The 26,735-nt window shown below is 45.1% G+C and overlaps 2 protein-coding genes across 9 annotated transcripts in view; one reads left to right on the top strand and one right to left on the bottom strand.

The window, feature by feature from the left end:
• Positions 1–2,913, top strand: part of ADD1 (adducin 1) — a 62,942-nt gene extending 60,029 nt beyond the window's left edge. For 5 of the 6 annotated variants that reach the window (XM_041403144.1, XM_041403140.1, XM_041403141.1 and 2 more), the window contains one exon: positions 516–2,913. In XM_041403144.1, the coding sequence (XP_041259078.1) occupies positions 516–868 (353 nt within the window). In that variant the 3' untranslated portion in view covers positions 869–2,913. The remainder of the gene's footprint in view (positions 1–515) is intronic. The other variant, XM_041403143.1, reaches the window with a different exon arrangement.
• A 326-nt stretch (positions 2,914–3,239) lies between these two features.
• On the bottom strand, positions 3,240–25,182 carry MFSD10 (major facilitator superfamily domain containing 10). 3 transcript variants are annotated; one of them, XM_041403093.1, is made up of 13 exons: positions 25,077–25,182; positions 22,532–22,720; positions 21,271–21,367; positions 17,889–17,992; positions 16,958–17,116; positions 15,656–15,844; positions 11,138–11,246; positions 10,427–10,538; positions 9,049–9,157; positions 7,042–7,132; positions 5,321–5,368; positions 4,334–4,423; positions 3,240–3,995 (listed from the first exon to the last, which is right to left on the bottom strand). In XM_041403093.1, the coding sequence occupies exons 2-13, from the start codon at positions 22,700–22,702 to the stop codon at positions 3,889–3,891; spliced, it is 1,386 nt and encodes a 461-aa protein (XP_041259027.1). In that variant the 5' UTR covers positions 22,703–22,720; positions 25,077–25,182; the 3' UTR covers positions 3,240–3,888. The 3 variants fall into 3 exon arrangements, with proteins under 3 accessions (XP_041259027.1, XP_041259026.1, XP_041259028.1); XM_041403092.1 differs by lacking the exon at positions 25,077–25,182 and adding an exon at positions 24,820–25,070; XM_041403094.1 differs by lacking the exon at positions 25,077–25,182 and adding an exon at positions 24,825–25,070.
• Positions 25,183–26,735: the final 1,553 nt, after the last annotated feature.

Below are 26,735 nucleotides of genomic sequence, written 5' to 3'. Positions count from 1 at the left end.
AGATCTCATGGAAGAATATTATGAAAATCTCTTCACTGGGATTATAAATTGGCAAAGCAACAATTTAGAAATTAATGGATTTGCATGTATAGGATCACTGCAAATCAGTGATTAGTTTTATCTCTCCAAAAGAAATAAAAATAAAATATGGAATTGCAAAACACTCTACTCAACGCCAATGAAAGCTGTAGGTTTAATTCCTGCTTTATTGTACAAAAATATTGTGTTGCCTGCAAATATCATGAGTAAACCAGGAGCGAGGTCTGAACAGTTACTTTCTTCCTGGTGCAATTCAGCTTTACCTGTTCTGTGTGAAGAAGCTTAAAAACAAACAGAACTTTGGAATATCTTATTTCTTCTGTGCCCAAAGCTGGAGAACAGCCCTATTACAAAGGCTTTCGTGCCAAGTTAATATATTAGTTTCTTAGAGAGCGCGCTCACCATCCACTTGCCTCACTAGCCCTGCTCCAGGGACACTTTTGTAAACTGACTGTCACTGTCTGTCCGTCCACCAGAGGCACGGCAGGAGCAGACCTACAGAGATGACAGTGATGCTGCAACCTTCAAGCAAACCCTCCCAGATCTCACCCCCGATGAGCCTTCGGAAGCACTCGGCTTCCCTCCCTTAGGGAAGGAGGAAGGGAGATGTGACCATGATGTGCCCAAAAGCCAAACGGAACCGCCTGCAGTGGAAAATAAAGAACCCCAGTCCCAACCCACTGAAGAGCCAGCAACACCAACAGCTGAGGAGGGGACAGCAGCTGATGCAGGTAGCGATGAATCTCCAGGGAAGTCCCCGTCGAAAAAGAAAAAGAAGTTCCGCACTCCTTCCTTCCTGAAGAAGAGCAAAAAGAAGAGTGACTCCTAAAGGCCAACCCACTGCAGAAACACTGTCATATTTTAAAATCCATTAACCACTAGAATGTACCAGATCGTACTGAGTGTTTTGTCTTACTATGTAAATGAATGCCACAATTAATCCAACCAGCCCCTCAAGTTATGGCTTGATTGTTTAGGGTTATAACCAGAAACTCGTGTCCAAAAAGGTGCTAATCCTGTGTGTTCAGCAGCTGCCACAGATCTGATCCCTAGTTTGTAATCAAATGTAAATGACTTCCATGTGGAAGGCATTGATTCACTATTTTTAATTTAAAGCCTGCACTGCTTTGCAAAAGAATATAAAAAATTCACAATTAAAAATAAACCACCCATTGCTTACCCACAAGAAGTGTTCTTTCCAATATTCCGTTCCAAGTCACAAGTAAATTTCTTAAATTTTTACTTTTAGAGAGGATGCTTTTGCAGTGGTGTTCTCAAGGGGGTGAATTCTTGAACTGACACGTAAACTTCTGCAAGCTTGTGAGTACAGGTTGTGGTTTGGCCAAGCTTTGAGGCTCTCCATTGCTTCCTCTCTTTCTCCCTTCTCACTGTTGTTACAAAATGAAGGTGTTTTTCACTTTGTTTTATTTTATAACTGGCTGGTGAAATCAGTCTTTGTCTAGGATTGAAATGTCCGTGGTGTGTTCCGCTCACGTTGTGTGTTCCAAGAGCCCAGTCTTGGCCTGTTCTTTTTCTTTCTAGTGAATTGCAGTTTAAGGGAAATCTGTCTTTGCTCTTGCCTCACTGAGTCATGTGGTGATTTGGCTGTCAGAAAAGATTAAAAAGTAGCTGAAGTCAAAGCTGGTGGTGTGGAGCATGGGCAGGTGTGTTTTGGGCCTTAGCACAGTTCTTCCCATCCTTTTAAAAATCCCTTTGATTCACATGCAACCTTGCTGTGCACGAACCCCATGTGCAGCCTTTTGTGTTTGTTCCTTCCCACTAACAAAAATGTAAGTGCATTACACTGAGTGTTTCACCTTGTTTTATAGTAATTATATTTTCACTTACAAAAGCTGGCCTTTCTTTAAATCTTTTTGTTGGTGTTGCCAGCGGTTGAGTACAGAAATCCCGTGTAACCTCAAAGGTGTATTTTCACTGTTTGCTATAAATGTTTGTTTAATGTGCAGCATGGCAGATCACTCTTGCCACTGAGTTCACTATTTCCCAGTTATTGCCATGCTCGTGTCTATCACTAATTATAAAAGTAGTTTGAGATCAGGCAGGTCAAGCTTGTGGAATTCTCTGGAAAGCGGGGGCTGTGCCCCGGCCCAGGGCCGGCGGGGCAGTGACCAGTTCTGCTTTCCAGAATTTGCATTTTGGGTTTAACAGCGGCAAACCCCAACACCCCGTGGGGGTGAGGGCAACACACTGACTCGCAGTAAGCGTCTGTAACACCACAGAACACGGATGTAACCTTTTAGGACGATATTAAATGTTGCAATTGGTAAAATAGCAGAGAACTAATGCCTTACATTCATGCAGCAGAACGCACGGAGGGCCGGGCGGGTGGAGCGGCTGGAGCCGCGCCCGGGCCGGGCCGGGAGGTGCCCATGCCTCGGGCTGGCTTTGAGCGGCGGAGGGGAACAGCTGGAAGTGGAATCGAGCTGTCAGTGTTCAAGTGAGAACAGAGGGGTCGAGGTGGCCCCTGGGGCCGTGGGAAAGGTGACAGGGCGTGGGCCGGAGCAGCGGGCACTGGGCCGGAGCCCCTGGACAGCAGCACTCAGGCAGGACTGCATGGCACGAATGGCTTTCAGCTTCTGCTCTAACATTCTATGTCCTTGTACACTAGGAAGCAGACAACACTTATTTTGCTAAATTGTGTTTTATTGCAGGGTCGTAACTAAATGACTAATTGCTGTATGTTTCAGTTCTTTACTGAGGTCCCTCCATTTATCTTGACCACATATGCAATGACTCTTAATTTCTAATTTTGTAGTTTGTTCTTTTAGTTCTTTGTATTACAATATGAAATGTAGTCATGTATGGTATGGTTACACACTTTTGGGCAGAATAAAGTCCTGTATTTTTTCTTTCTTTCTTGTATCATTAAGTTCTACTCACAAATAAAACTCTTGAAAAAAATCATGCTCTGCTTTCAAAACTTGTACACTTTTATTCTGTAGCCTCATTTGCTTAGTTTTCTTTTAATACTTAAGGCGTTGATTAGTGATGGCTTTCCTTCTCAGAAATGCTCCAACTGGCTAGGGCAGGACTCCCTTCCCAGAGATTCCTCCAAGGCTGGCTCCCTCAAGGAGGCCTTTGGCACCTTGGGTAAAATTCTGGCCCCTTTCTGCCTCAGCCAGACAGGGATGTTCAGTTCAGAGGGGGGTAAGGACTGTAATGAACGGACCACAGGAGTGTTCACCGTAACCCTTTATTGTAATGCAAAAAGGACAGGGCTTGGTCATCAAAAACATCCCACAGTATTAGAAATATAAAACATGTCTCCAAATTTATTTGTATATTAAAAACAGTGCACCTGTGCCAAAGTACCAGTGGGGTACCAGGCAGCCTGTAGTGGGCCTGTGTTTTTGTTTGACCATCACGTTTGCAGGTGTGGATGCAGCAATTGCAGCGCTCTCGTCCCACTTGTACAGAAACGCCATCAGGATGGTCCTGAGGGTTTGTTCTGTGGCAGCCCAGCCCCTGCAGAGGCTCGGGGTGAGGAGCAGAGCCCTGTGTGCAACAGCACCTGCTGAGTGGGGAGGGCTCCAGGCCTGCTGCTGTTGTGCTGTCTCTGCTTCTCTGCTGCTCTTCATGCCTTACTCAGCTCTTGGTAAGGGTGTGTGTGTCTGTTTTCGTTCGTTTGGTGTTTTTCTGTTTGCAAAGCTAACCCAGCTGGCTGGGAGGCCACCTTAAACAAAACTGCTGCATGTTGTTGCTGCCAATGTTCATCGTGTATCTCCTTCCAGAAGATCAAAATCTTCCTATTTGCTCAGCAGAGTCAGGTGCCAAGAGTCAGGTCTTGCAGAGGTCCTTGGAAGCTGGTGATGGTTTTGTGGTTCCTTCCTACTCCTCCTTTGTCTGCTGTTTTATAGACCTGAGTAGAGCCAAGGGGACAAGGAAAAAAGCTCCACAGATAGTGAAGCAAACCTCTGCCCCAGCCAGCCAGTAAACTGCAAAAGAAAGGGAATTCATCTTGTTACTGAGCTTGTCCTTGCAGATGTGTGGGTGCCTGCAAAGCTGTTGTACCTGCACAGAACAGAACTACTGCCCCCTTGGCTGAGCCAGAGGGTGCCAGGAGCTTGGCACACGGCTGCCCTCAGGAGACAGGTTCTGGCTTGCTTGGTGTTAACATCAGCCCAGGTTCAAGCTCTGAGGCTCCTTCCCCCTCTATCCCTTCACCCTGAAATGCTCAGGGGCTCTGACCCCAAGCAGGGGATACCTGTGCCCCTCCTGCCCCACCTGGGCTGGCTGGTGCCAAGAAGAGGAAGGAGCACGAGGCCACACTCACCTGCAGCTGCCAGGATGGGTCCCAGGGCTCTGGCCAGGGCGCCCAGGCTCCTCAGGATGCCCATGACTCGTCCCTTCTGGCCGGCAGTGCCTGCGCAAGCAGAGTGTGACACTGGGGTTTGGGCACGGCTGTGGCTCTGGGAGCTTTGTTCTTTGGGATATTTCCCACTTGCATCTTCCCCTCCCATCATTTCTCACCCAGTCCCCAGCCTGCCCTTGCCCTCCACCAAGGCCCTCACAACTGCATAAACACCAGGGCCTGGCACAAGTGCTTGACTGGGACAATTTGCAGTTCAACCCCTCAAACCTATCCAAAACAAAAGCTTCACATTGTACACAAGATTTTCTGAGGAGGCCCAGGTGTACAATAAACACAGAACTGTGGATGCAAGCTAAATAAGAGCAACATAAACATGACCTTAATGAGCAAAACCTTGCTTTTCCACCTCAGCAAGCGTTGTAGCCCTGGCACCCAGGTGACCCAAAGCCGTGTTATCCACAGATGGCACCACAGCATCATCTGCTTTACAAGGTAACAGAGCAACCACTGCCAGAAGGTTTCAGAAGGTTCCTCAGAAGATCTTTTCTAAGGAATCAGCAAGAAATTACTTCACTGCTGGCAGGGATGGCTGGTGTCCTTTCCAGAGAGCCCAGACTGTTCCCTCCTCACTGCTGTTTGTGGCCTTTGCCCACTTCTCATCTTCTTCATCACCACCAGCAATGAGGTCGCTGCAGTTTCCCCATCACACTGGACTGAGCTGTGTTACACAGCACAAAACTGCAGTGTGATATTGATGGTCACTGAGCAGGTCATTGCTGTTAGTGCTGAAATTATCAGTTGTGAGCCAGGCTGGTTCCCTGTGCTCCCCTGCAGAAGGGCCCGAGATGGATCCACAACTGTTCCTGTTGATGCTTCACTCAACTCAAGGTCAGTTCTGTGCAATTGGAGCCAAGTCAGTACAAAGGTCAGAGCAGGAAGGACACTCACCATAGCCTGACACCACTGCTGACAAACACGGGATAACAATGGCTGCAGCTGGAAAAATCCACAGAAGAGACTGTCAGTGAGCAGCAGAGCTCAGAACAGACAAGAACAGTGACAAACATGTGGCCCAAACTCGTTACTGCTCTAGAGAAATGTGCTGAGCTCTGGGCACTCTACCACCACTGAGTCACCAGGTTTAATCCAGGTCAGTGATGGGAACAGCCCCTCCAAGCCAACCTGCAGGAAGAGCCCAGAGCTGCGAGTGCTCCAAGCAGATGTTTCACATTAGCATCCCTCATTCTGTGAGCCCTTGGGACAGGGATGGACAGGGCTGATCGGCCAGCTGGCAGCTTTCCAAATCACTGTGCTCTTATCAGGGGGAGCAGGGAATTGCTCTGTTCCAAACAGACAATGAGGTGGCTGTACCCAGCGACACTGTCCCTGTGCAGGGAGGGCACTGGACTCAGGGAGGAGAGGCAGCTACAGCCTCTCTTGGAAAGTCACATCCAAGAAGAAAAGGTTACAAAATTTTTTGGACACAAAAGCCAAGAGTTGTTCAGCAATCACTGTCCTCTTACTGCAATAGGGGCCTTTTCTGCCAAAAAGAAGTGCCTCAAACATATAAAGCAGGGGAAGGGAAGGAAAGAGCAGGAATGATCAAGGTTGCTTTAACCACAGATGGCCCCACTGCTGGGCAGAGGGAGGAAAAGGAGAAGAGAACGCCCCCCTCAAGGGGCATTTCTAGCTGGTTTAACTGGGAAGAGATGGAGTCTGCACAGGAGGGGGCCAGGGAAGACTCAAATGTGGTTAAACATAATGAACACCCCCTCTCACTCCTCACCTGTCAAACACACAGCTGGCCCCAGACAAACCATAGGCTCAATAAGTACATTTTGTGGTTTACAGTTTACTCCCAAATCAAGCTGTACTATGCAAAAGAGAAGCCCACTTCTGTATCAAGTCACATATGGAGCTGCTTAACGATAGTTAGCAGCATTGGTAATACCTGAAATGTGTTTTTAGACATCCAATAGATGGATCCAACTTCATTCATTACTGTTTCCCTGAACAACAGCTCAGGTTGGCAGAACAGAATTTTGCAAACACTGAAAACACCTGACCCTCACTCTGAACACCCTCAGAGTGTGCAGGTCTCCAGCCTAAGAAATAATGCAGCACCACTTGGCTACAAAGGTTCCATGTCTTGCTTTTTTTCCTGAGCTGAGCTATTTAGTGAATACTTTGCTTCTAGGTCTGCTAAGAAGGGGTAAAAAAAAAACATCCTCAAGAGCTCCACAGTGAAACGGACAACAGGAACATGTTCCATGTCTTGCTTTTTTTCCTGAGCTGAGCTATTTAGTGAATACTTTGCTTCTAGGTCTGCTAAGAAGGGGTAAAAAAAAACATCCTCAAGAGCTCCACGGTGAAACAGGACAACAGGAGCACTGGGGATTCTTCCAAATACCAACCACCATGATAACTTGCTGTGACACAAACAGCATCAGAGAAAACCCCAAACACTGTTTTGTCCGTACTTCATAAACCCAAGTGTCAACTTTCTGTTACTCGTCGTTTGAAAAAACCCAAGTGTCAACTTTCTGTTACTTGTCGTTTGAAATTAAAAGCGCATCTTTTTTTTTTTTTTTTTTTTTTGTAACAGTGTGAATAAATACGTGAAGGAAAATCATTTGTGCGTAGCTTGCAGCGCCTTTTGAACGGCTCACCGAAGGAGTACAGCAACAGCCCGGCACTCAGCATGGTCACATTTGCAGCCCATCCAATTAACAAGAACGCTGGAATCAGCAACATAATAGCCTGCAAAAGGAATGAGTCACACGGTTACAGCCGAGCCGCGCTTGTTAAAGCCTAGCTCCAGGTGTCCTGCCAGCTCCCTTCCGGGGTGGGACAGCGCACAAGTTACAAGCTGAAAGCTCTTTCTGCCCAGGCAGACGCTTCAAAGTCACCTGCACGGCCACACACCAGCACAATGAACTTTTTCTGCTCCCTCTCACTACCACATGATTGCACATGCAAGTTCTCTCTCTACACTGCTGCCGTTTTGGGGGGATTTTTCCTCTTGTTTTGTGTTGACCTGGACAGAAATCTGGCTTTAACTCTTCATCTCCTGAGCTGGCACAAGAGAAAAAAAGCTTGTGTGCAGCAGGACTACAGCTCCTCTGCTTCTTCTCAGCGTTATTGGCTGATTTTACCTTTAGCTTTCAGGTTTCTGTAGCCAAGAGGAAAAAAAGGGGAGAGAGGGTGCATCTAAAATTCAAACCCCCAAAATAAAAAGCATTCTTCATCTGCTCCAAGAGCTGGACTTCCATTCCCCTGTGATGCCTCCCTTGCTTACAGAGCTCCTGCAGAAAAGGCAGATCAGATCTGCTTTGTGTGTGATAAAGGAGAGTATTCACTGCCACCGAGTGCCTCATTTTGAAGATTCAGTGATAAATGAGCTACTGTAACCGCTGTATAAGAGAGGCCCCTTTTGCCATATGGTGCAGATTCACAAACTGCCAGAATCACTTCAGCAAAAGGGGGAATTCCCACAAAACCCACGGGCATCCATGGAGAAGAGTCCCCAGGGCTGGGGGTGTTCTGAGGAGCCACCAGCCCAGCAAATGAGTGTTTGAGGTGACCGGTCCTGGTGCAGGGCTGGGGAAGGAGTATGACAATGAGAGGGGCAGAGGGCAGGGCAGTGCCAGCAAACACAGCAGGCTGACAGAGCACGGGGGAGGTGCAGGATGAAGCAGCACAGCTGATGTTCATCCACAGGGAAACGTGACACCAGCAGCCTGACACCGATGTCTGCCTGCCAGGGACCAGGGTGGAGGGAGATTGTTTCACCAGCAGAAATCACTTTAAGAGAAGCTGAGTCAATTCACTGGAATGCAGTGGTTTGGAAATCTACCCTTCCACCAGTGAAATCACACGGGCCTCATAATAATGTAAAATACATTAATCAAGGCTCTAACAGTCCAAGCAAACCTATTGCCAAGGAGCCAAGGTAGTGCTTTGTCTGGTTCCACACACAAACGTAAAGGACACATCTACTGTCCCCACAGCTGTATAAACTGCAGGGAGCTGCTCCCTGTCATCCCAGCACAGCAGCTGCAGTATCTCTGTGAGGAAAGAGCCAAGCAAAACAAAGGAATGTACACTTCTGTCAGTGAAACCTCAGCCTGGACATTGATACATGCTTTTGTTACGTGTCATGCTGATGATCACAAACCAAAGATTGGAAAAAGAATCTATTTCTCCCTGCCCAGCAGTGAAATATACTCTAGGGAAAGCCTGTCAAGCATAAAGATAGCCAGATTGAAAATAATTTCCCAGAAAGACAGAGATCAGCCCTGAAGCAGCTTTAGTAGTTTCTGCATTGCAAGAGAAATCACTGAAATAAAGCACTCTTCACAATATTCTACCTAACTTGTACAGACATACAATCTGTTCTCATTCCTTACTGTAATTAAATATGAAGAACACAAAGTTTCAATACTATTGTTGCTCATATCATAAGAAAGAGCTCTAATGTCCCAAAGTTTAGTTAGATAAGTGCCCAATAACCAATTTTGAGAAGTCATTTAGCTGGATAGATGAGAGAGAAATTTCTTTTAACTGGACAAATACAGTTATAACCTCCAACTACCCTTCACTGCACTTCAGACTAAAAATTAACATATCAGATTTGGGGGGGGGGAGGAAAAAGAAATATTGATTTTTTTTTTTACCCTTTTTACAGCTCTGATTTCATTTCCTGGCTTGATTCGGCGAGCATAGCCTCCCTGGATCACAGCCATTGTTATTCCAATAAAGAAAAACATCTTGCCCTGCTGCATGCTGGAAGGGAGGCAAAAGCACGGATGAGGAGTCAGGCACGGAGCGTTCCCCCCTGGGATTCACCACTCCGGGCTGCCCTCCCTGAGCAAGGCACACAAAAAGCCCCTGGGGCTCTCACAGCTCTGCAGGGTGGCACAACACCGCCAGCAGCTGCACGGCAGCAGAGAGCAGCGAGGGAAAACCCAGGGTCTCACTGTATAGGGGGCACAATGTGGCAAGTGCTGCAGCCGCCTCTGGGCTGCTCTGGGGCAGGGGAGGGTTTCTGGGGTGGCCCACAAAGCACATCGGTGACCCTGAGCTGTGAACATCCGTGCATGTGCTGGTTCCCAAGGGGCAGCTCATGCAGGGTTTGATGGGGGTCAGCAAGGCACAGCCTGCTGGTGATCTGGTGTCACACTGGGAAGCCTGAGACATCACTCCCTCCACCCTTCAATTTTCTTCATCTTTCCCTTTCCCCTCTCTCACAGACTGAATTATGTGGATATTCTCAACTGAAGGGCCTCACCTCCACAACAAGCCTGCAGCCTCAGAGCCTGCGCTGCTGGCACACAGCTCTGCAGCTCACCGGGGGCTGCCCTGAGTGCACAGGACACAAGAGAGCTCAGAGCACTACAAAACCTCTCCTTGACACACATGGATTACTTAAACCACAAACTGTAATGAAAGACAGACAGGGAAAGATGAGGCAACCCCCTGAGAATTACTCAAAGGGAAGGACACGCACAGGAATCAAGTTGCAAGTTCACATTCCTGGCTGGAATTCTTCCTGTGAGCTGGCAGAAAACGTATTTCAAGCTGAGCTGTTGGTGGATTCTGCTCTTTCTTCTCTGGTGGTTGACTACAGGAAATCAGGCTCTGTGACATGACTGCACACCATATGCCATGCACAATTTGCTGATGAGCAAATATCAGCACACAGATATCCCCCCATCCTTCGCCTCTTTGAGCTGCAAGATTTGTCCTGATACCCAAAAACTCTTCTGAGCAAGAAAAGGTTTTACTGTAATCAATACAACTAGCACAGCTATACCTATTTCAGGAGCTTAAAGTTAATCTTGGGTATTTATAATCCCTAGTTTTAGAAGCTGTAGATGGAGTACTTCCTTTCCTAATAAACATTGTGTCTATATTTCATCAATTCTTCTTACAAAGCCCAAATATCACTGAACACAGGGGTGGCTTTACTAATGTCAGAAAACCTCTCTTGAAAGTACATGAAGAGACCTTAAATCAAAATTTTGGAAAATATCCAAACATTTATTGCAATACCTGCTGAAGTGGAATCTCTGGTGAGTGAGAAAACTCAGTGTGTACTCCAAGCCAGAAAACAGGAAGAGGTACAGGAAGTAGGCCAGGCCCAAAATTTTGAGATTCTGAAGATCTGAAAAAACAAAAAAAAAATCCAAACAAACACCAAGGGGGTGGGAGGTGGGGAGAAAAACATGGTGGTGTTTTCCAAGCAAAGCTTGACATTAAAACCACAACAGAAGAGCAGCATTTATCAACTGTACAGGGAAATGTTCTCACCTCAGATGCTCATTTTAAATATCCATACAAGACATGCCACAAAATGAGTCCTACAGAGATGCAGGGAATCCTACATCTCCAAGTCATGAATTGAGAAACAAAATTCCAGTCTGAAGTTCCTGGTTTGCAGCTTGAATAAGCAAACTCACATCTCCCTTGCTCATGCCTTGATCTATCTTTAAATCACTTCACTTACTACAGCCAGTGGCTGAGGAAAACACAAATATCAAGTCAGAAATCTTCAAAACACTCATCTTCAAAAGCTTCTTTTGGGAATAAAAGGACCAAGGTCCAGTGGAAGTTCCGATTGCCTGTGCATAAGTTATCAAGGTGGGTTTTAAATGAGTCAACAGAGTCCTGCTTCTGGAATGGTTTGAGTAGTTTTCACTTAGAGGCCAATGCCATACACAAAAAACCACAGAGTATTACTGTAAAAAGCCATCTGACACTTACTCTGCTCTGAAGGGGACTCCTTTCCTCGGGTGACTGCAGAGAACTGAAACAAAGCCAAAGGACTGAGCAAGTCAACTGCTGCCTGAAACCCAGATGCCACAGAAGGGACCTGATCAAAGACAGAAAGAGGTTTATTTAAAACCCTAATGCAATAACCACTGCTAGGAACTGACAGTAACCACCAAATGTGCCTCCACACCTACACAAATCATCTGAGATGAAACAAGGCACCTGGCATTGGGATTTGAGTGGGCCCCAATAACAGCCCAGACTCTCTGAACTCAGAACTGGCGCCAGCGACTGCAATTGAAGGGTAGAGCACTGACAGCACCTTTCACTGAGAACAGAAATCCTTCTTTGGCTCTTACAAAGCTGAAGTGGCTCATTCTCCACAGCCTTGAAACTGGCTTTATTTGGTTCACCTTTTGCATCATCACTCATGTCCAAAGAACATTTACTGGGAAAATAATGGCACATCTGCCTGCAAGCTCACAGGAAGCTGAGGATTTGGTCTTGTGCTACAAATCTGAGACCAGTATGTGCAGCACATCAAACAAACACTGGTTGCTATTTTAGCCAGCCAGTGACACCTCCTGGGGAAGAGAAGGAAACATATAATTTTTACAGAGATTCTTTGAAAATATTTTAGAGAAATTTCCAAGGAGATTCTGCTCAGCCACAGTGGGTTCCTTTTTGAAGAGGGAGATTTATTTTGTAACACTTCTGGGCCTTGTACTGTGTACATCCCAACTGAATTATGTACCTAGTGGCACTCTCCCTGCTCCTTATCCACAGGCACTTATTCTTCCATCTAATGCTTATTCTTTCATCTATAGATAATTTACATTTTTTAAAATTCTAAAATACTAGAAAATTAAAGAAAACACTAATAATGTCTGAATTACTAGAAACCAAATTACCTACATTATTAGGAAAACAATTTTTTTGAGTAGAACTTAGCTTGTCACTTTACACAACAGTCACAGGGAGAGAGAAGACACTCAAGAATCCTGAATAATCACATGTAATATTTCACATCTTCAAAGCACTGCCCAGGCTTTATTTGATGAGTTTTCTTCTCTTCCCAGATGGGGAGGGAGGGAGCCACCATCCCCCTTTGAGGGCAGAGATTAAAGGTCAGATTATCAGTGGAATTTAATCTCAGTGCATGACCTGGGACTTATTAGGGGCTGGATTTAATGAAGCTGTAAACAAATCAACCTTCAATATGGTATTAACATGGCCCCTGTCTTGTTTTGATAGTCAGAGCTGCTGAGTACCCCACAGCAGAGTCTGGAGCCCATTAGTCCCACAACAGCAACCAGTTCAATAGGCTGGGCTGGCCTGGAGCCACGGAGCTGCTGATTCACACAGAAAATACTGGGATGTTTATTCTCCCTCCCACTGCATGTACTGCACACAGTACACAGACACACCCAAGAAGTTTGTTCACCCTGTTAAGAAGTCTAAGAGGATTTCCTGGAGCTGGCCTGTGGCAATCCCCAGTTCCTGCATGTGTTGGTGGGATGGAGTTTGCCCTCCAGCACAGAGAATCTGGGCACAAGCAACTCCCTGCAAGCATCTTTGCCAGTAACAAAAATACCCTGCAGCTTGTACCTGTTTTGAATTATTATCCATGTCAGACAGGATGCCAAGCAGCTTTGCACAAGGCTGATTTTAGTTTTGTCCAATTACAATACATTGTAATTGTACATGTTTAAAATCTTAGGTGGTTTATGAAATATATACACCTATTCAATTTTTTAATGCAGGTGTGTTTGTGTGTGCACACATAATTTTTTTTCAATTTCTCCTATCTTTGCCATAGAAACAGTGTTCTAGAAATGATTTAATCTACTGATGCATAATAAAAACATTGTCCTAAAACTGGCTAAAGAGTTTCACCATCCCCCAAAAAGTACACACTGCCAATTTCAGTCAGTGTCAGCAGCTGCATGAAGTTGAGTTTCTTCACAGGTTCAAACTCTGCAACATGTAACTTGTATTTAATTCCTATGCTTATGATTCACTATTCCATAACTGCTCAATTTTACTTCACGACCATCCCAAAAGTCACCATGAATGGCTGGCATTTTTCAGAGTGTCTCTGCTCATTCTGTTTTCCTCTAATGCAGAGAGACTCAGTAACAGGTCTGGAAGGCACAGTCAGTCCACATCAGGAATTCAGCCTGGGCCTGCCCAGCTGCAGCCTCACCTTCCAAACCAGAATGCACAGAGCACAGCTTTGTCTTTCCACAGGTCTGCTACTGATACTGCAAAGCCCTACACACAGCCCAGAAAAAAAGAGTTGTAAGACTCTCCCTCCAACTAGGCAGCCTTGCTCATGGTTAGCTCAGCTAAAAAACTAACTCAAAAGCTCTTAAAGGGGACAGATTCCACTAGAGACCTTCCTATTATTCCCTTCTCCCAGCAGGGGCTGTTTTGGCCACCATGAGGCCAGTATGACTCTCTTGACCCGATCAACTGGTGGAACAGTTGACAAAAAGAGGAAGGAAGAGAGTAAAAATGCTGTTCTCTTTTGATCAAAACACATCCTTGTTTCCCATCCCCCTCCATTTTCCCTTCCTACAAGTTAATTTCAACATGAATCAATATGAAACACTCCGTCCTGTCACAAGCAGACTGATAGAGAAACAAGGGTATAATGAGAACACAGCACACTTCAAGGAAACAGATGTTTGATCCCACTGGCACATCCTCCTGCCATTTATCTTGATGATTTCACCTCTTTTTACAGCTTTGTCCTTCCAACATATTCCACTCCTACACCTGTGGGAGCACCTGCTCCAGCTCAGCCCAGCCAAGTTCCAGAAAGGCAGCCAACATACCTGCCTTTCCTCTGTCATCCACAGGCCAAGAAAACTGCCCAGGAAGTGGGAGGAGTTACCAAAGAAGAGAGCAGAGCAGCCTAATAACTGAAATTACAAATATGCTGGAACACATGGATCACATGCCCAGATGGAGGCTGAGAGCACATGAGCACAAGAAGCCCCAAACCACCCTGTGATGAGCAGCCAAACTCTCTGTGCACTTTGTGTGACTGGGACCTGGCCCTGAGCAGCACCTCGTTGCAGCACCCACTGCTGCACAGGGGCAGAGCCCCAAAAAGCAGTGACAGAGAGCTCCTTTCCTTACCAAAATCCAGTGGTGTTGGCTAATACAGAGCAGCTGATCAGAACTTTCAAGAGGATAATAAAAGGGGGAGGAATCTATTCAGTCATCACATGATCCCAAAAGGCACTGCAGCCATTTAATCACTCTACAGCAAAGGGGAAATTGTTTATAGAATACAGATTTGCTCTGCAGCACTTCCCTACATCACCATGTTGCCACCTTCCTGGAGTGCTCAGCTCCAGCTAAGAGCAGGATTTTATCTGGAAGGTTTAGGAACAGCCTAATAGGAAAGAGGAACAGATGACACATGGAAGAGTTGTTAAAAGAAAATAACGTAGCTGTGGTGCTTGGGAACATAGTGTGAGCAACACATTTCACATGGGACACAACCTGCTGGGAAACACTCAGGGAAGGTGCAAAGTTTTGCCCTGGTAGGATCATTGCAGATAAGTTCCCTGAACAATTCTTCATCTTAAATGGGTTTGGCTATCCAGAGACCAAGCATGCTCCAAAAACTGAGTGCTGCCTAGAAACCAGGGATCACAGCAAAGACCCAATCCAGTGAAAGCTTCAAATCAAGTGCAGATACTCAGGGCTGAATTCCACCTCTCTCACTCTACAAAGGAGACTGTTCTAAGAGACTAACCAGACAGTGTCCAACCACACAATATTAAATCCTAATATTAATAAATGTTTGGCCCTACAAATCCAATCAGTCATTGAATTTTAGCACATGTAGGTATTTTCTGTCTATAGAAGACAGAACAGCTCAGAAAAAAAGTAATTTGCTATTTTAACATTCAAAATATTCAAGCAAATACAATATAATAGGTAAGAAAACTTCTAACATATACTGGCTGAATGAAAGAAAATCCAGTCCCTGATGCATTTACTTTTATGATTTGCTGAAATTCTTCCCCAAGGAATCCTTGTGGTCATAGTTTAAACTTCACAGTCTCCCTCCCACGTTCACATTAGGTTTTGAGAAATTTAAACCTAACACACCAAAACCAGCAATGAAGCATTCATGTTAATTACAAAGATCTTATATTACACTGGGCTAGGAGATGGGAACATCCCTGGAAGTGTTCAAGGTCAAGCTGGATGAGGTTTTGACCAAACTGGTCTAATGGAACGTGTCCCTGCCTGTGGCAGGGAGGTTGGAAATATGTGATCTTTAATCACCTTCCAACACAAAATATTCTATGATTCTGTGATCATACAGCTGCTTTGACACCAGCATTAATAATAATCCAAATCCAGGAATGAGCTACATTTCTGAGACACTGGCTAAGCCTGTTCTTCACTGTTTCAAATATTTCAACCATTTTCAAATCCTATTTTTACAGAAAAACCAGATCTTGAGACTGATGGTCCATTTACCCGTTTTTCCTTGGGAAGTGTCTCTGGAAGAAGGAGGAAGATGAAAATGAAATCAGCCACAGAAAACACGAGTGCTGACAAGGCTGAGCGAAGGTAGAAGACTTCTCCCTTCTCTGTCTGCATGGCGAGGTAAGCACCCATCATGGGGCCCAGGGTGAAGCCCAGGGAGAAAGCAACACCAATCATGGCCTGCAGGGATAAAATGAACACAGACACAGAATTTTAGACACCAGCTTTTTCAAATTCTGAAACTATTTGGATTAACCAGGTACAGAAATCAATCATCCTGAGGATTCAGGGAGTGCATATCAAGGAGCATGAAGCATTAAAAGCCTGCTGTTTCCAAATAACCAATTTTGTTTTCTGTCTAGTCAGGGAAGAGCCAGGAACAGGCAGTGGCCCATCACTGTTTGAGAACAGCTTCACTCAGATGCTGTTTGCTTCCCAGAAAGCAGTGACTTTCAGACCCTAAAAAATAGGCCCTGACCCATTTTATTTACTAGTGCTGTAAGGCTACCTCTCTCCACAAATAAAAATGCTTTTTGGCTCCCCAGGATTATGATAATTTGCTTGGAAGATTCATTAGCTATCACTGTGAAATCTAAAGCCTTCCCCTCCCATGAAGCAGCTGTCCTCTATAGTGGCTTACAACAATCTGTTAAGAGAAATCTGGGCCTGTAAGGGTTTTATAGGATAAAAGATATAACTGGTAATTCACAGGCCAAGTTCAGCCTGCAGGATGTTTCCATCTGGGCCACTGTCTTCTGGAAATGGATAGGGCAGCTGCTCATACTTCTCAGTCAGCCAAATGTCACATCCTCTACCCACTGAGCTCAGATCCTGAAGCCAGTGCAGTGTGCAAGAAGTCAGGATCATGCTGTGCTGTGCTGCTGTGCTTCCTCAGCTTGGGAAGGCAAGGAAAAGGGGTTGCCCTGTAACTTCCAGCTGCCAAAATTGGGCCATAAGACCTTTTGATTTCTCAGCTATTATAATCAGCATTAAAGTTATCAGCAGGAGAAACAGTTCTAACACTGAAACAAGATAATTTTCCCATCTCTAGAGCATCTGTGTTTCACTTGTAGGTGAAGGTCCTTGGCAGAAGTCCAAGAGCTCAAGGTCATTGGCAGAAGTCCAAGAGCTCCCAGGAATATGATCTGGCACCTTTCCAGAAGCAAGGTAGAATGTAAAGTCATGTTTTCACTTGATCAGTGAATACGCACCTGATGAAGACGTACTGAGCACCCAAAATCAATTAGAAGTTGCCTGTTAACACTACACATGTGCCCTACAGGTGTAACTCACCATGCCCTTGCTCCGTGCTTTTGCAGAGTGCAAGTCAGCAATGATAGCTGTGGAGAGGCTGACATTCCCTTTGCTTATCCCACCTATGATCCTGGAGAGAAGAAAAACGCCAAAAGTCCGAGAGGCAGCCCAGAGTGAGTATGATGCTATCAAACCCATCTGCAGAAGCAAGAAAGGGTTCTTTATAAAGCAATGCAAAGTTGATGTCATTTCTGCCCATTTCCCAGCCAAACATTTGCATTTTTTGTTTTCAATGGCTGCCCCATGTAACTGAATAAACTGACACTGCACAGCAATATAAAAGAAGTAGAAACAAGTCCATACAAACTACATATAATTGTGATATTTCTAACAAAATTAGAAAAGCAAAATTCTGTTGAAGTTAAACCAGCCCTGGGTACAAAACATTTTTGTACATCCCACTCCATTTGTTTCCAAATTCAAGAGAAATCTGAGTTCAAAATAAGAAGAATGTTCACATTCATAAGGAATGCATCTTGCAGTGTTATACAGAACTTCCTAACCAACAATTCCCATGCTCTGTGGAACAGGTCATGAAGTGATCAGCCTTCATTAATCATTTGATGAAATAAAATACACAGGAATTAAGTTTAACATTTGTCAACAGAGCATCTGAAGCCATTCTCCCATACACAAGGAAAAGGGGGTTTGGAAAATGACAGAAACAGATAAACATTTTGGTGCCTTCTATGAACAGTTCTGGGTCTGGGAAGCTCAGTTTAAGCACTCACACTTGGAAGTGTGGCCAAGTGACTTGGCAAGAAAGAGTCAGCCAGCAGCAGATCTCAAAAATTCAATTCTAGAGCTGAACTGTGACTGTCACAATTCAGATTCTGTGCTAAGCACAAGATCACGGTGCCTTCCACTGTGTGTTGAGATGCCATGACTACGATCAGCGTGTGACACGTACCACTGTCACCAGGATGACAGGCCTTCTGCCCCAGTGGTCTGACACAGCACCGGTGAGGGGAGAGGAGAAAAACTGCAGGAGGGAAAAGATTGAGCCAATCAGACCTAAAAAAAAAAGATAAAAAGATATGAATCATTAGGTTTGCTGCCTTCATCTTAAATACAAAGACAGCCAAGCTGCTCGAGATCTATCACACTGTGTGATAAAAACTAGAAATGAAATGTAAAACAGCAGCTATGAAGACTAGCATTGTCTCTCAGAACACCAACATTGCATTGTTACTTAACTGAGGTAGCAAATACAGATAGACCAGATGCACAGTCTGACCAGAGCAACAGGCATAAACTGGATTAATTCCTAGTTACTTCACTGGTGAGAAAGGGTTTGAAACTCATTAGTTATTATGGAATGATGATTCTCCAATGTTTCCCTGCTGACTACATACAGTTTTTGTTCTTGAAGCAGAGATAACACAATCTTTAACAGTCACAGTTCTTTTAAGACTTTTTTGATTGTTTGAACCTGATTCTGTCACACTTAATTAGTTTTTCTTTCCTTTTTATCATGGAAAGAAGGACTAAAGCACTGCTGTTAGTGAGGCACCCTAAGAGGTAGGAGTGATTCCAACAGACTCCAAGAGTTCTTTGAAATCTGCCTCCAGCCTCTGTGATCTTTAATTCCTCTTTTCTCTTGCCATTTCTAGCTTCATAGACTTATTAATTTGCACTACACTCTCAACAAGCAGGCAAAAGATGCTTTGCTGTCACAGCTTTTCTCTAAAGGAAAAACTGGGTTATATGTTTCAGATCACTCAGCTATCAAAACTTTAAAAGGCAGAGGAGAGCCAGACCAGAAGTTCTGCTCCCATCAGCTTTGAGGGAGGCAGAATATTGATACTGAACACCATGTCAGGAAGAGCTGCTTGTGATAACTCACAGTTCAAAAAAACTGGTTAAAAAATCTTACAGCATTTTACACCGGCAGGTTATGACACACAGTTCCCTTCATTGTGTTTCTAGCACTGTAAAAACACCCTTTCATGCCAAATATTTCCAAGCCAGCATGCAGCAAAAACAGGGCTGTTCCACAGGGGGAAGGAGCTGAGGGTGACCACAGTGCCCTCACCAGCCTGGTGCCCCACGGTTTGATGGGCTGGGCAGAGCAGGTGCTGCCAGCAGGACCCACGGACAGTCCCACGCAAGGCAAGGGGTTCAACTCCCTTCCAGGGAGTCCAGTCTGGAGTCAGGGGCAGAGAAAGGAGTGGGAACAACACTGTGATGTTGGCTGGGAGACAAGACACCTCCAGAGTAAATCTGAGGCCCATCCCAAGAGATGGGGACAGAGACAGCCCTGGAGACAAAGTCTGAAACACGGCTCCTGAATCACTGGGCAGAAAATGTGGGGTGATGACTGGTCACAGCAACTCAGTATTGGTGCCATCAGGGCCCTGACATGGGCAGAGAAGTTTCTGCCTTGAAGAGCCTGCAGTCTAATGAAAAATGAAAAACATGGCTGGCACTGGGAGAAACACAGGCTGCAGGAAGGCTGCAGCAGCCTCTGCTTAACATCACAACTATAATGAAACTTTCCACACAGCACTCCCAAGAGTGCCGGACACGGCAGGTAAAAGGAAAAGCAACAAGTTGGACTTGACTGGGAGTTCCCACCCCTTGTCTAAACAATCTGAGATGGTGAGAAATTGAAAGTAGGAAGCTTCTGGTCAAGCTTTAGAGGAGACCGAAAGCAGGGATTAAAGAAAACTGTTTCCAGCATTCAAAGCCAGTAATTTGACTAAAAAATGAACAGAGAAAGAAAAACATGTCTGCAGGGATATGGTGGGGAAAATGAAAATGGCTTATAAACTTCTTAATGCCTGTTATCCCAAATTAAACTACTTTAAATAGTAACAATACATTCATACATATTCTAATTAAGTTTTGTGTTTCATTTAGTTTTTTTTTTAAAAGCCTTTTGCTTATCTTGGGGGAGACCTCAGATCAGTAAAAAGAGAGGGTAGACAGGGTCTAACTAAAATTAATCCAGACACCTTCATATCTTCATACTCTGAAATCACAGTTTTGTCACAACTGTCTAGATGGCAAGAAGCCAGAAGAGTCTCTGATGTGTAACATGATGTATTTCCCCCACTGTTCCTGCTGGAGCTCATCCACAGCAGTGTCCTAGAGAGAGAAAATGCTTATGGGTCCTGCAATCCAGTGGCTCTGCTGCTTTTAATAATACTAATGGGATTTAGAAGCACTACACCTGCCCAAGGGGCAAGCGAGGCTGGAACGCACAAGTTTCTGTTTCCAGTGCTTCCTACTGATTGATCTCTGACCACATGCAGATAAACTGTGAAGGGAGAGTAATTTCTGTGACTGCACAGCAGGCTCCTGACCCTCAGCTGGCAGACTGACAACAAGGAACAGCAGGCCTGTATTTCTGTAACAATCTGTAGAACAAACTGACAGCATAATTCAGGTTTAAAAGCAGCTCTGGAGGTCACCTACTCCAACCACCTGCTCATAGGGTCAGCTGTGAGGTCAGAGCAGATTGTTCAGGTTTGACAATCCTTACCTTACCCAATCAGAGTCTGACAATCTCTGAGGATGGACACTGCTCTGGGCAGCCTGTTCCACTGACCATCCTCACTGGAAAAATGTTCCCCCCGTTTCCCACCTGAACCTCCCTTGCTTCTACTTACACCTGTTGCCTCTCCTTCTCCCACACACCTCAGTGAAGATCCTAGCTCTCCAGGTGTTAGAAAGCTGCCATTCACTGCAGACCAGCCAAGGGCCCCAGATTCTCCACTGAACTCACCACAGTGTATGGACACTCTTCCCTGTACTGGGGACCAAAACTGAATGTAACAATTCAGATATGGTCTATCCAGTGCCGAGTAGAGCAAGATGATCACTTCCCTTAATCCACTGATTCTGATTCTGTTCACACATCCCAGGAGCTCTTGGCACCTTTGCTGCCAGGGCTGGCTCATGCTCAGCCTGCTGCTCACCAGGACCCCCAGGGCCACCAGTGAGTGTCCAGTCTGTAGCACTGCAAGGACTACTCTTCCCCACAGGCAGGACCTAAAATCTGTCCTTACTGAGTTTCACAAGGTTCCTGATATCCCATTCCTCCTGCCTCTCTAGGTATCTCCAAATGACAGAGATGGGGCTGTCCAACTCTTCATTGCTATCAGTGTGCTGAAAACAAAATCACTTATAATCTACTCTAAGAGACATTTTCAGTGTTACTTAAACCTAGAACTAATAAGAGACAAGCATGCTTTTTGTATTTCTTGTCATTCTTCACATCAACATTGCAAATGACTTGGAAAGAACACTGTTTTTTGGCTGTTAGCTTGTTTGTTCAGTTTCCCTACCTCCAAACAAGACACTGTTGTATTTCCTCTCTGGAGGTATCCCAGCCATCACTGCAAACCAGTCCACCCCACGTTGCAATGACAAATAGAATCCATCCTGAAAAACAGGTAACAGGGAAACAGAAGCAGGAAGACAGTTTATTTTCAAAGACTGCATCAGAGACTAGACACAACGTGAACTAGAGACAATGTTAGATGATTCCTTCCCTCCTCCTCCCGACGAGGGAAAATTTCCTCACTGATCAAAAATAACTTAAATTGTGAATGTTAACAGACAGCAGATAGTATATGTTTGGGTGGGGGAATGTCTGAATTTGAACTTTTTCAAGCCTTCAGGCCCATTACTTGCTAAATCCTGAATTAAAGAGGCATGCCCTGAATCTTTCAATTAAAAAGGCAACATGAGAAACACTCTGTCCCACTGCACATGTTTAGCCTGGGAGAACCAGAAACTTGCAGATGCAGAAGGAAAAGGCGGAGCAAAAAAAAGAATGACTCCCAAAAAGAGGAGGAGGACTTAAAAAGACAGGGTCTGGAAAAGCAGGTGGAGATCTTTGCTATTGGAAATACAATGGAAGCAGAGGAAGACCCTGGAGATCAGAGTCCTTGGTTGGGGTTAAGAGATATGGTTGTAAGAAGGACAAAGCCTGCAACTGCAGCTGGAGTGGGGTTAGAAAGGGCTGAGAGACAGAGGTGTGGGCTGCAAAAACAATTCTCCCACAACAACATGTTCATTTGACCAGTAATACCATTAACACCTGAGAAGGGTAACAATGAGCACCTGCACAGCCAGGATCCAACAGGACCTTCTGCCCTGCTCCTGGAGCAGCAGCCAGCTCCCTGCTCGGAATGGAAGTTGAGATGGAACTCCCCACTGGGGGAGGGAGCAAGTGAAATACTCAGGTGGGGTAAAAGCTCTCCTCTCTTTGGTTCTTCAGTAAACCCCAGCATGCAGATCCATTATGAACTGCCTCACCAGTGACATCAGTGTAAGACACAAAAGCACTGGTAACCACAAGGACTAGTCCCTAAGAAATACTTGAATTTTTATCAAAACAAATCTCATATTTTAATGAAAAAATAAGGGTGAAGAGTCTTATGCAGGTTGACTAATGAATTCAGTCCATGCACCATTTATATGTGCCAGGTAATTATTAATTTTCCTTCAGCTGGTTTGGTTTGCCCCACGGCAGGTGATTTTTCTTCCATTCCTCCCTCAAAATCCTAACACTTTCTGTGGGCTGACTTTCTTGTTACTTACCTCAGTCTGGCTGTAATAATCAAGGATGGAAGGAAAGAGTGGCAAGATGAGGGCAAATCCCAACAAGTCAATGAAGAGGGCCAGGAAGACAATTGTAATCACACGATTATAGTTCTGTTCCTGCTTGTCATTGCTGGGGCTGCTGCTCGTTCCTCTCTCTTGCAGGGCCATGTTTCCACTGCTCTGCTTCTAAAAAAAATTGCATTTATATCCAGTCAACAGGAAGCTTTTTGCAGGCCTTTCATAAAAGTATCTTGCAGAGTCACTTCTACTTTCTACAGACTTCACAAAAATAAGTTCTGGCTGTATTAGGCTACCTGGGAACAAGGGAACAAGAGCCTCAAGCCTCTAGTCTTGGTTATTAGCTCAGCACCAAATTCTCTCCCATCAAGAACAGGTCACAAAGGCAAAAAAACACCAAACTCTATTATAGGAGCACCTCAAATGGAACAAAACTAAGGAGCATTTTAAGTTTGTCAACACATGAGCAACACTAATATGACTTCCCTACATGTTTTCAACTCAGCATTACAGTAAAATAGGAATGAAAGGGCACCCTATTCCAAATATTTACATCCAAGTAAGTTTATTTATGCCTTCAGTGCATACTAGAAATGACCAAAACAACAACTAAAAAAAGAAAAAAAGAGGCAGACTTCCTAACTATTGCAGGAATGCAGTCTTCAAGATAAACCCCAGAGAGCAACATAAGAAACAATAGAAGAAAATTTTTAAACTTCATATTTTATTTTTTTCTCCAGATGATAGCTACCGACCTGGGGCATCAAATCATTAAGGCAGCATTTTTATTTTGCCAGAAATACCAGAACTATCAACCCTCTTTGATAATACTCCAAAACTATCTTAAAGCCCTAAACAAGGATGCAGATCATATATAGTTCAGTCTTTAACAAATAAAGGAGTTGGTCTCAGTCCCAAAAATTAACTCATTCGCAACATAAATCAAAATTAAGGAGTAATATGTAAACCATGGAACTGCAAACTTCAAATTATAAAACATACACGATATCTGAGTCATAAAAGAATCAAATTTACAGTCACCTCTGCTGCAAAAGTCCCTGAAAGTTTGTTGGACTAAGAGTAAAAAAGGAGACAGAATTTCATCCGAAGCCAATTAATACAAAAACATTCATCGACTTTGATGAGTCAGCACTAAAAACAGTGAGTAATTCTTAATATAAATTTTTCCAGACCAGATATACCATATTATATACACAAGGCACTTGCACATAGAAAACCATACTACACTAATTGAAGGCTATAACACTTTGTCATGCTCAGCAATAAATATTGTTGTGACATTTTGTTACCTATGAAGTCAGTTTAGTGGCACTGAAGCACTATTAAAGCTCAATTGCCAGGAGGTAAATAAACATGGAACAGGGGCCACCTGCAATCCATTTACTAAACTCTTGGCATAACGCTCTTAAACCAAACTCATCTGATTTAGCAGATTTATGTTCAAGACTCTTTTATTTAAAATGGCAAATCATCACTGCTACAAATATTTAGCATTATTTGCTTACCCAAATGATAAAAGAGCACATGGAGCCAAAATAACCATTCCTTTAAGCAAATACTCTCTGGCCCTAGGCCTATCCAGCCAACAGCTGAGGGATGGGTTCACTGAGGCACACTGTATCTTGGTTTTCCTCACAATTTGTTTAGTCACCCACTGAATTGTATGACCAAGCTGAACTTTATTCCAGGGTTATTTACAAAGATAACATCCTTCACACCTTTCCCTCAGAAATATTTCTGCCAGCGCGCAGCTCGAACCCATCGATGCTTGTGCTGACCTTTCCCTCTGCTCCAGTTTTGGCTGCGTGGTTGCAACTTCCCTTACGCAATATTCCAAGGTACTGCACGTTTCTGCCTTTGTGCTCCATCGGTTTTGTTGCTCAAACCTCTCCATAATTTTTGCTAGGCAGGAAACCACACAACATTTTACAGGCCCTTGGCATCCCGACAGCAAAAACAGAACACTTCACGGCGACATCTGCCTCGTGTGAGGCGCGCAGGGCGGGGGAGGGCTCTGGGTTGGGGGAGCTGTTCCAGGCACACGTGAATCCCTCACAGCCGCCGGCTCTCCCCAGCCCTTCCCTCGGCATTCCCCGCCCGTGTCTCGTCGCTTCTGTCCCCGTCCTCAGGGCCGGGGCTTGGTGCCGTGGCTCCCAGGAAGGGATGAGCACCAAATCCGGCCCTGCCCGAAGTGAGATTTGTTATCTGCCAGCAGCCAGAATTTCATCCTTCGGCGGTTTTCTTACCTCACCTTATCCCCTTGTAAAATTTCCCGGGCCCGGCTTCACCTGCTCAGCCCCCCGGGGGCTCCTCAGCCTCCGTCCCACAGCCCCGGCTCAGGTCAGGGCAGGCGCTCGGCCGGGCACGGAGACACCGCAGCTCCCCAGGGCAGGGAAGGGGCGGCCCGGCAGAGATCGGGCAGAGAACGCGGGACGCCCGGGGAGCCGCGCCCGGCCCGGCCCTGCCCCGCCGCTCTCACCGCCCATCCGGCCCGGGCACCTACCGCTGCTCCGGGCTGTGCGGGCGGCCCCCGCCTGCCAAAAGCCTCCCCGGGGATGCTGCGGGCGGCGGCTCCTCCCCGGCCCTCCGCGGCGCCCCGGCCGCCTTCCTGTTCCGGCGGGGATGGAGCCGCTCCCGGCCCGCGCCCAGGACGGACCCGACCCGCCCCGGAGCGGCTCCGGGAGCGCGGCGGGGCTGGAGCCCGGACCCAGCGCGGCGCCGCGGTACCGAAATGAACCGCGAACCTCGCACCGCAGCCCTGCCTTCGGCCCTGAAGACAGGTCTCGAAACACTCGTTCCAAGGAGAGCGCGTCTCGTTTATTGCTACAGCAGCAGTTCGCTGCGGCGTTGATAAGGGCTATCTGACAAAGAGAAGAAGGTAGTTGCAAAAGATGTAACTCCGTTCCCAAACCAAACTTCTCCCTCAACACTAAGTTTTTTAGCCTGGAGAACATGAATAGCTGTGGTATTGTAAGCTGCACCGAGCACTTTTCCATTATCCAGGCGTGTCTGGTATCCAACTGGCTAATTAAAAGTGGGAGGATGTGGTTACAAGTGGACGTATGCAGATCCATCACCACAGTCTTAAACAGGTAAGAATCTGCCAGCAAAAGGTATAAAGCAAACGAACACAGGCATTAAAAAGACTTCTGATTCGCTCGAAGGCAATGCAGTTTGGAGGAATGTGGTTATCAGCACTTGGACACAGACCTTCTACGTGACATCTCAGGGATTGCCAGCTGATTAGACTTGGAGGAGTTTATGTAAGCATAATATCAGGATTAACATGCCAGTTAGATCAAATAGTTATCTAACTGGCTAACTCAAACAGTGAGCTGCTAATCTCATGTATACCTGAGAATTTTATGTACTTGGTTTGATGTGAGAAGTATGGTAGATCCATAGTCAGAAACCTGAATGACCACACAATTGCAGTCCATTCCAAGGCAAAATTCTTTTTTAGTGCTCTACACTAAGTAAGAATAATCCTTTAATATCTGAAATATATATATATATATATATATATATATATATATATATATATATGTATGTATGTATTTTTCTGGTTACATACCACTGTATATAACTGATCAGGGACCATCTGAATTCAGATATATTAAAAAAAAACCCATTGAGACACCAAATAAATCAGCTCTTCCTGTTGTTAATTGTACTGGCCTAAAGCTTTTGCAGATCACTGAGCCCAGCTGTGTTACTGCAGTCAACCATGTCATACAATCCTGCATGTAAATACATTACACTGTTCCTAGAACTAGACAGGTCATTACTCACTCCTTTCCAGTCTAAAATCTTGCACATCTGACAGATAATAACTTAAATTTGGTTCCTAGAATACATTTATTAACATTGGCCTTTCTCTTATATCAGTCTTGTTTTTTTACTGAAGTAACACCTCATTTACTCTTTTACTTCCCTGCTCTATTGCCAAAAAGCAGTGTTAGCCCTAATGTCAATATTTTGAAGTATTTAATGCCATACAGCATCTTCATCATTTTTTAGACTCAGAGTTCAGACTGAATGAAAGATTTTAGTTTTCCACTCCACACCTAATTTACTGAAGAAGAAAAAACCCAACCCCAACCTTTCCCCAAACCAAACCCTTACAAAAACCAGTCTTTTAACTAAGACTGCACAGCCAATA

Source organism: Onychostruthus taczanowskii, unplaced genomic scaffold (genome assembly GCF_017590055.1).
Source record: "Onychostruthus taczanowskii isolate IOZ18803 unplaced genomic scaffold, ASM1759005v1 scaffold2, whole genome shotgun sequence".
NCBI classification, from domain to species: Eukaryota; Metazoa; Chordata; class Aves; order Passeriformes; family Passeridae; genus Onychostruthus; species Onychostruthus taczanowskii.
The sequence above is the reverse complement of the archived record's forward strand: the minus strand, read 5'-3'. Positions and strand labels throughout refer to the sequence as shown.

Coding starts and splice junctions, on each gene's coding strand:
- MFSD10 (XM_041403093.1), bottom strand. CDS start 22,702: ATGGCCCTGCAAGAGAGAGGAACGAGCAGCAGCCCCAGCAATGACAAG. Junction 17,117..17,888: donor CTGTCATCCTGGTGACAGTG/GTACGTGTCACA, acceptor TTGCTTCTGCAG/ATGGGTTTGATAGCATCATA. Junction 10,539..11,137: donor GGAGTCCCCTTCAGAGCAGA/GTAAGTGTCAGA, acceptor TTGTTTTTTCAG/ATCTTCAGAATCTCAAAATT.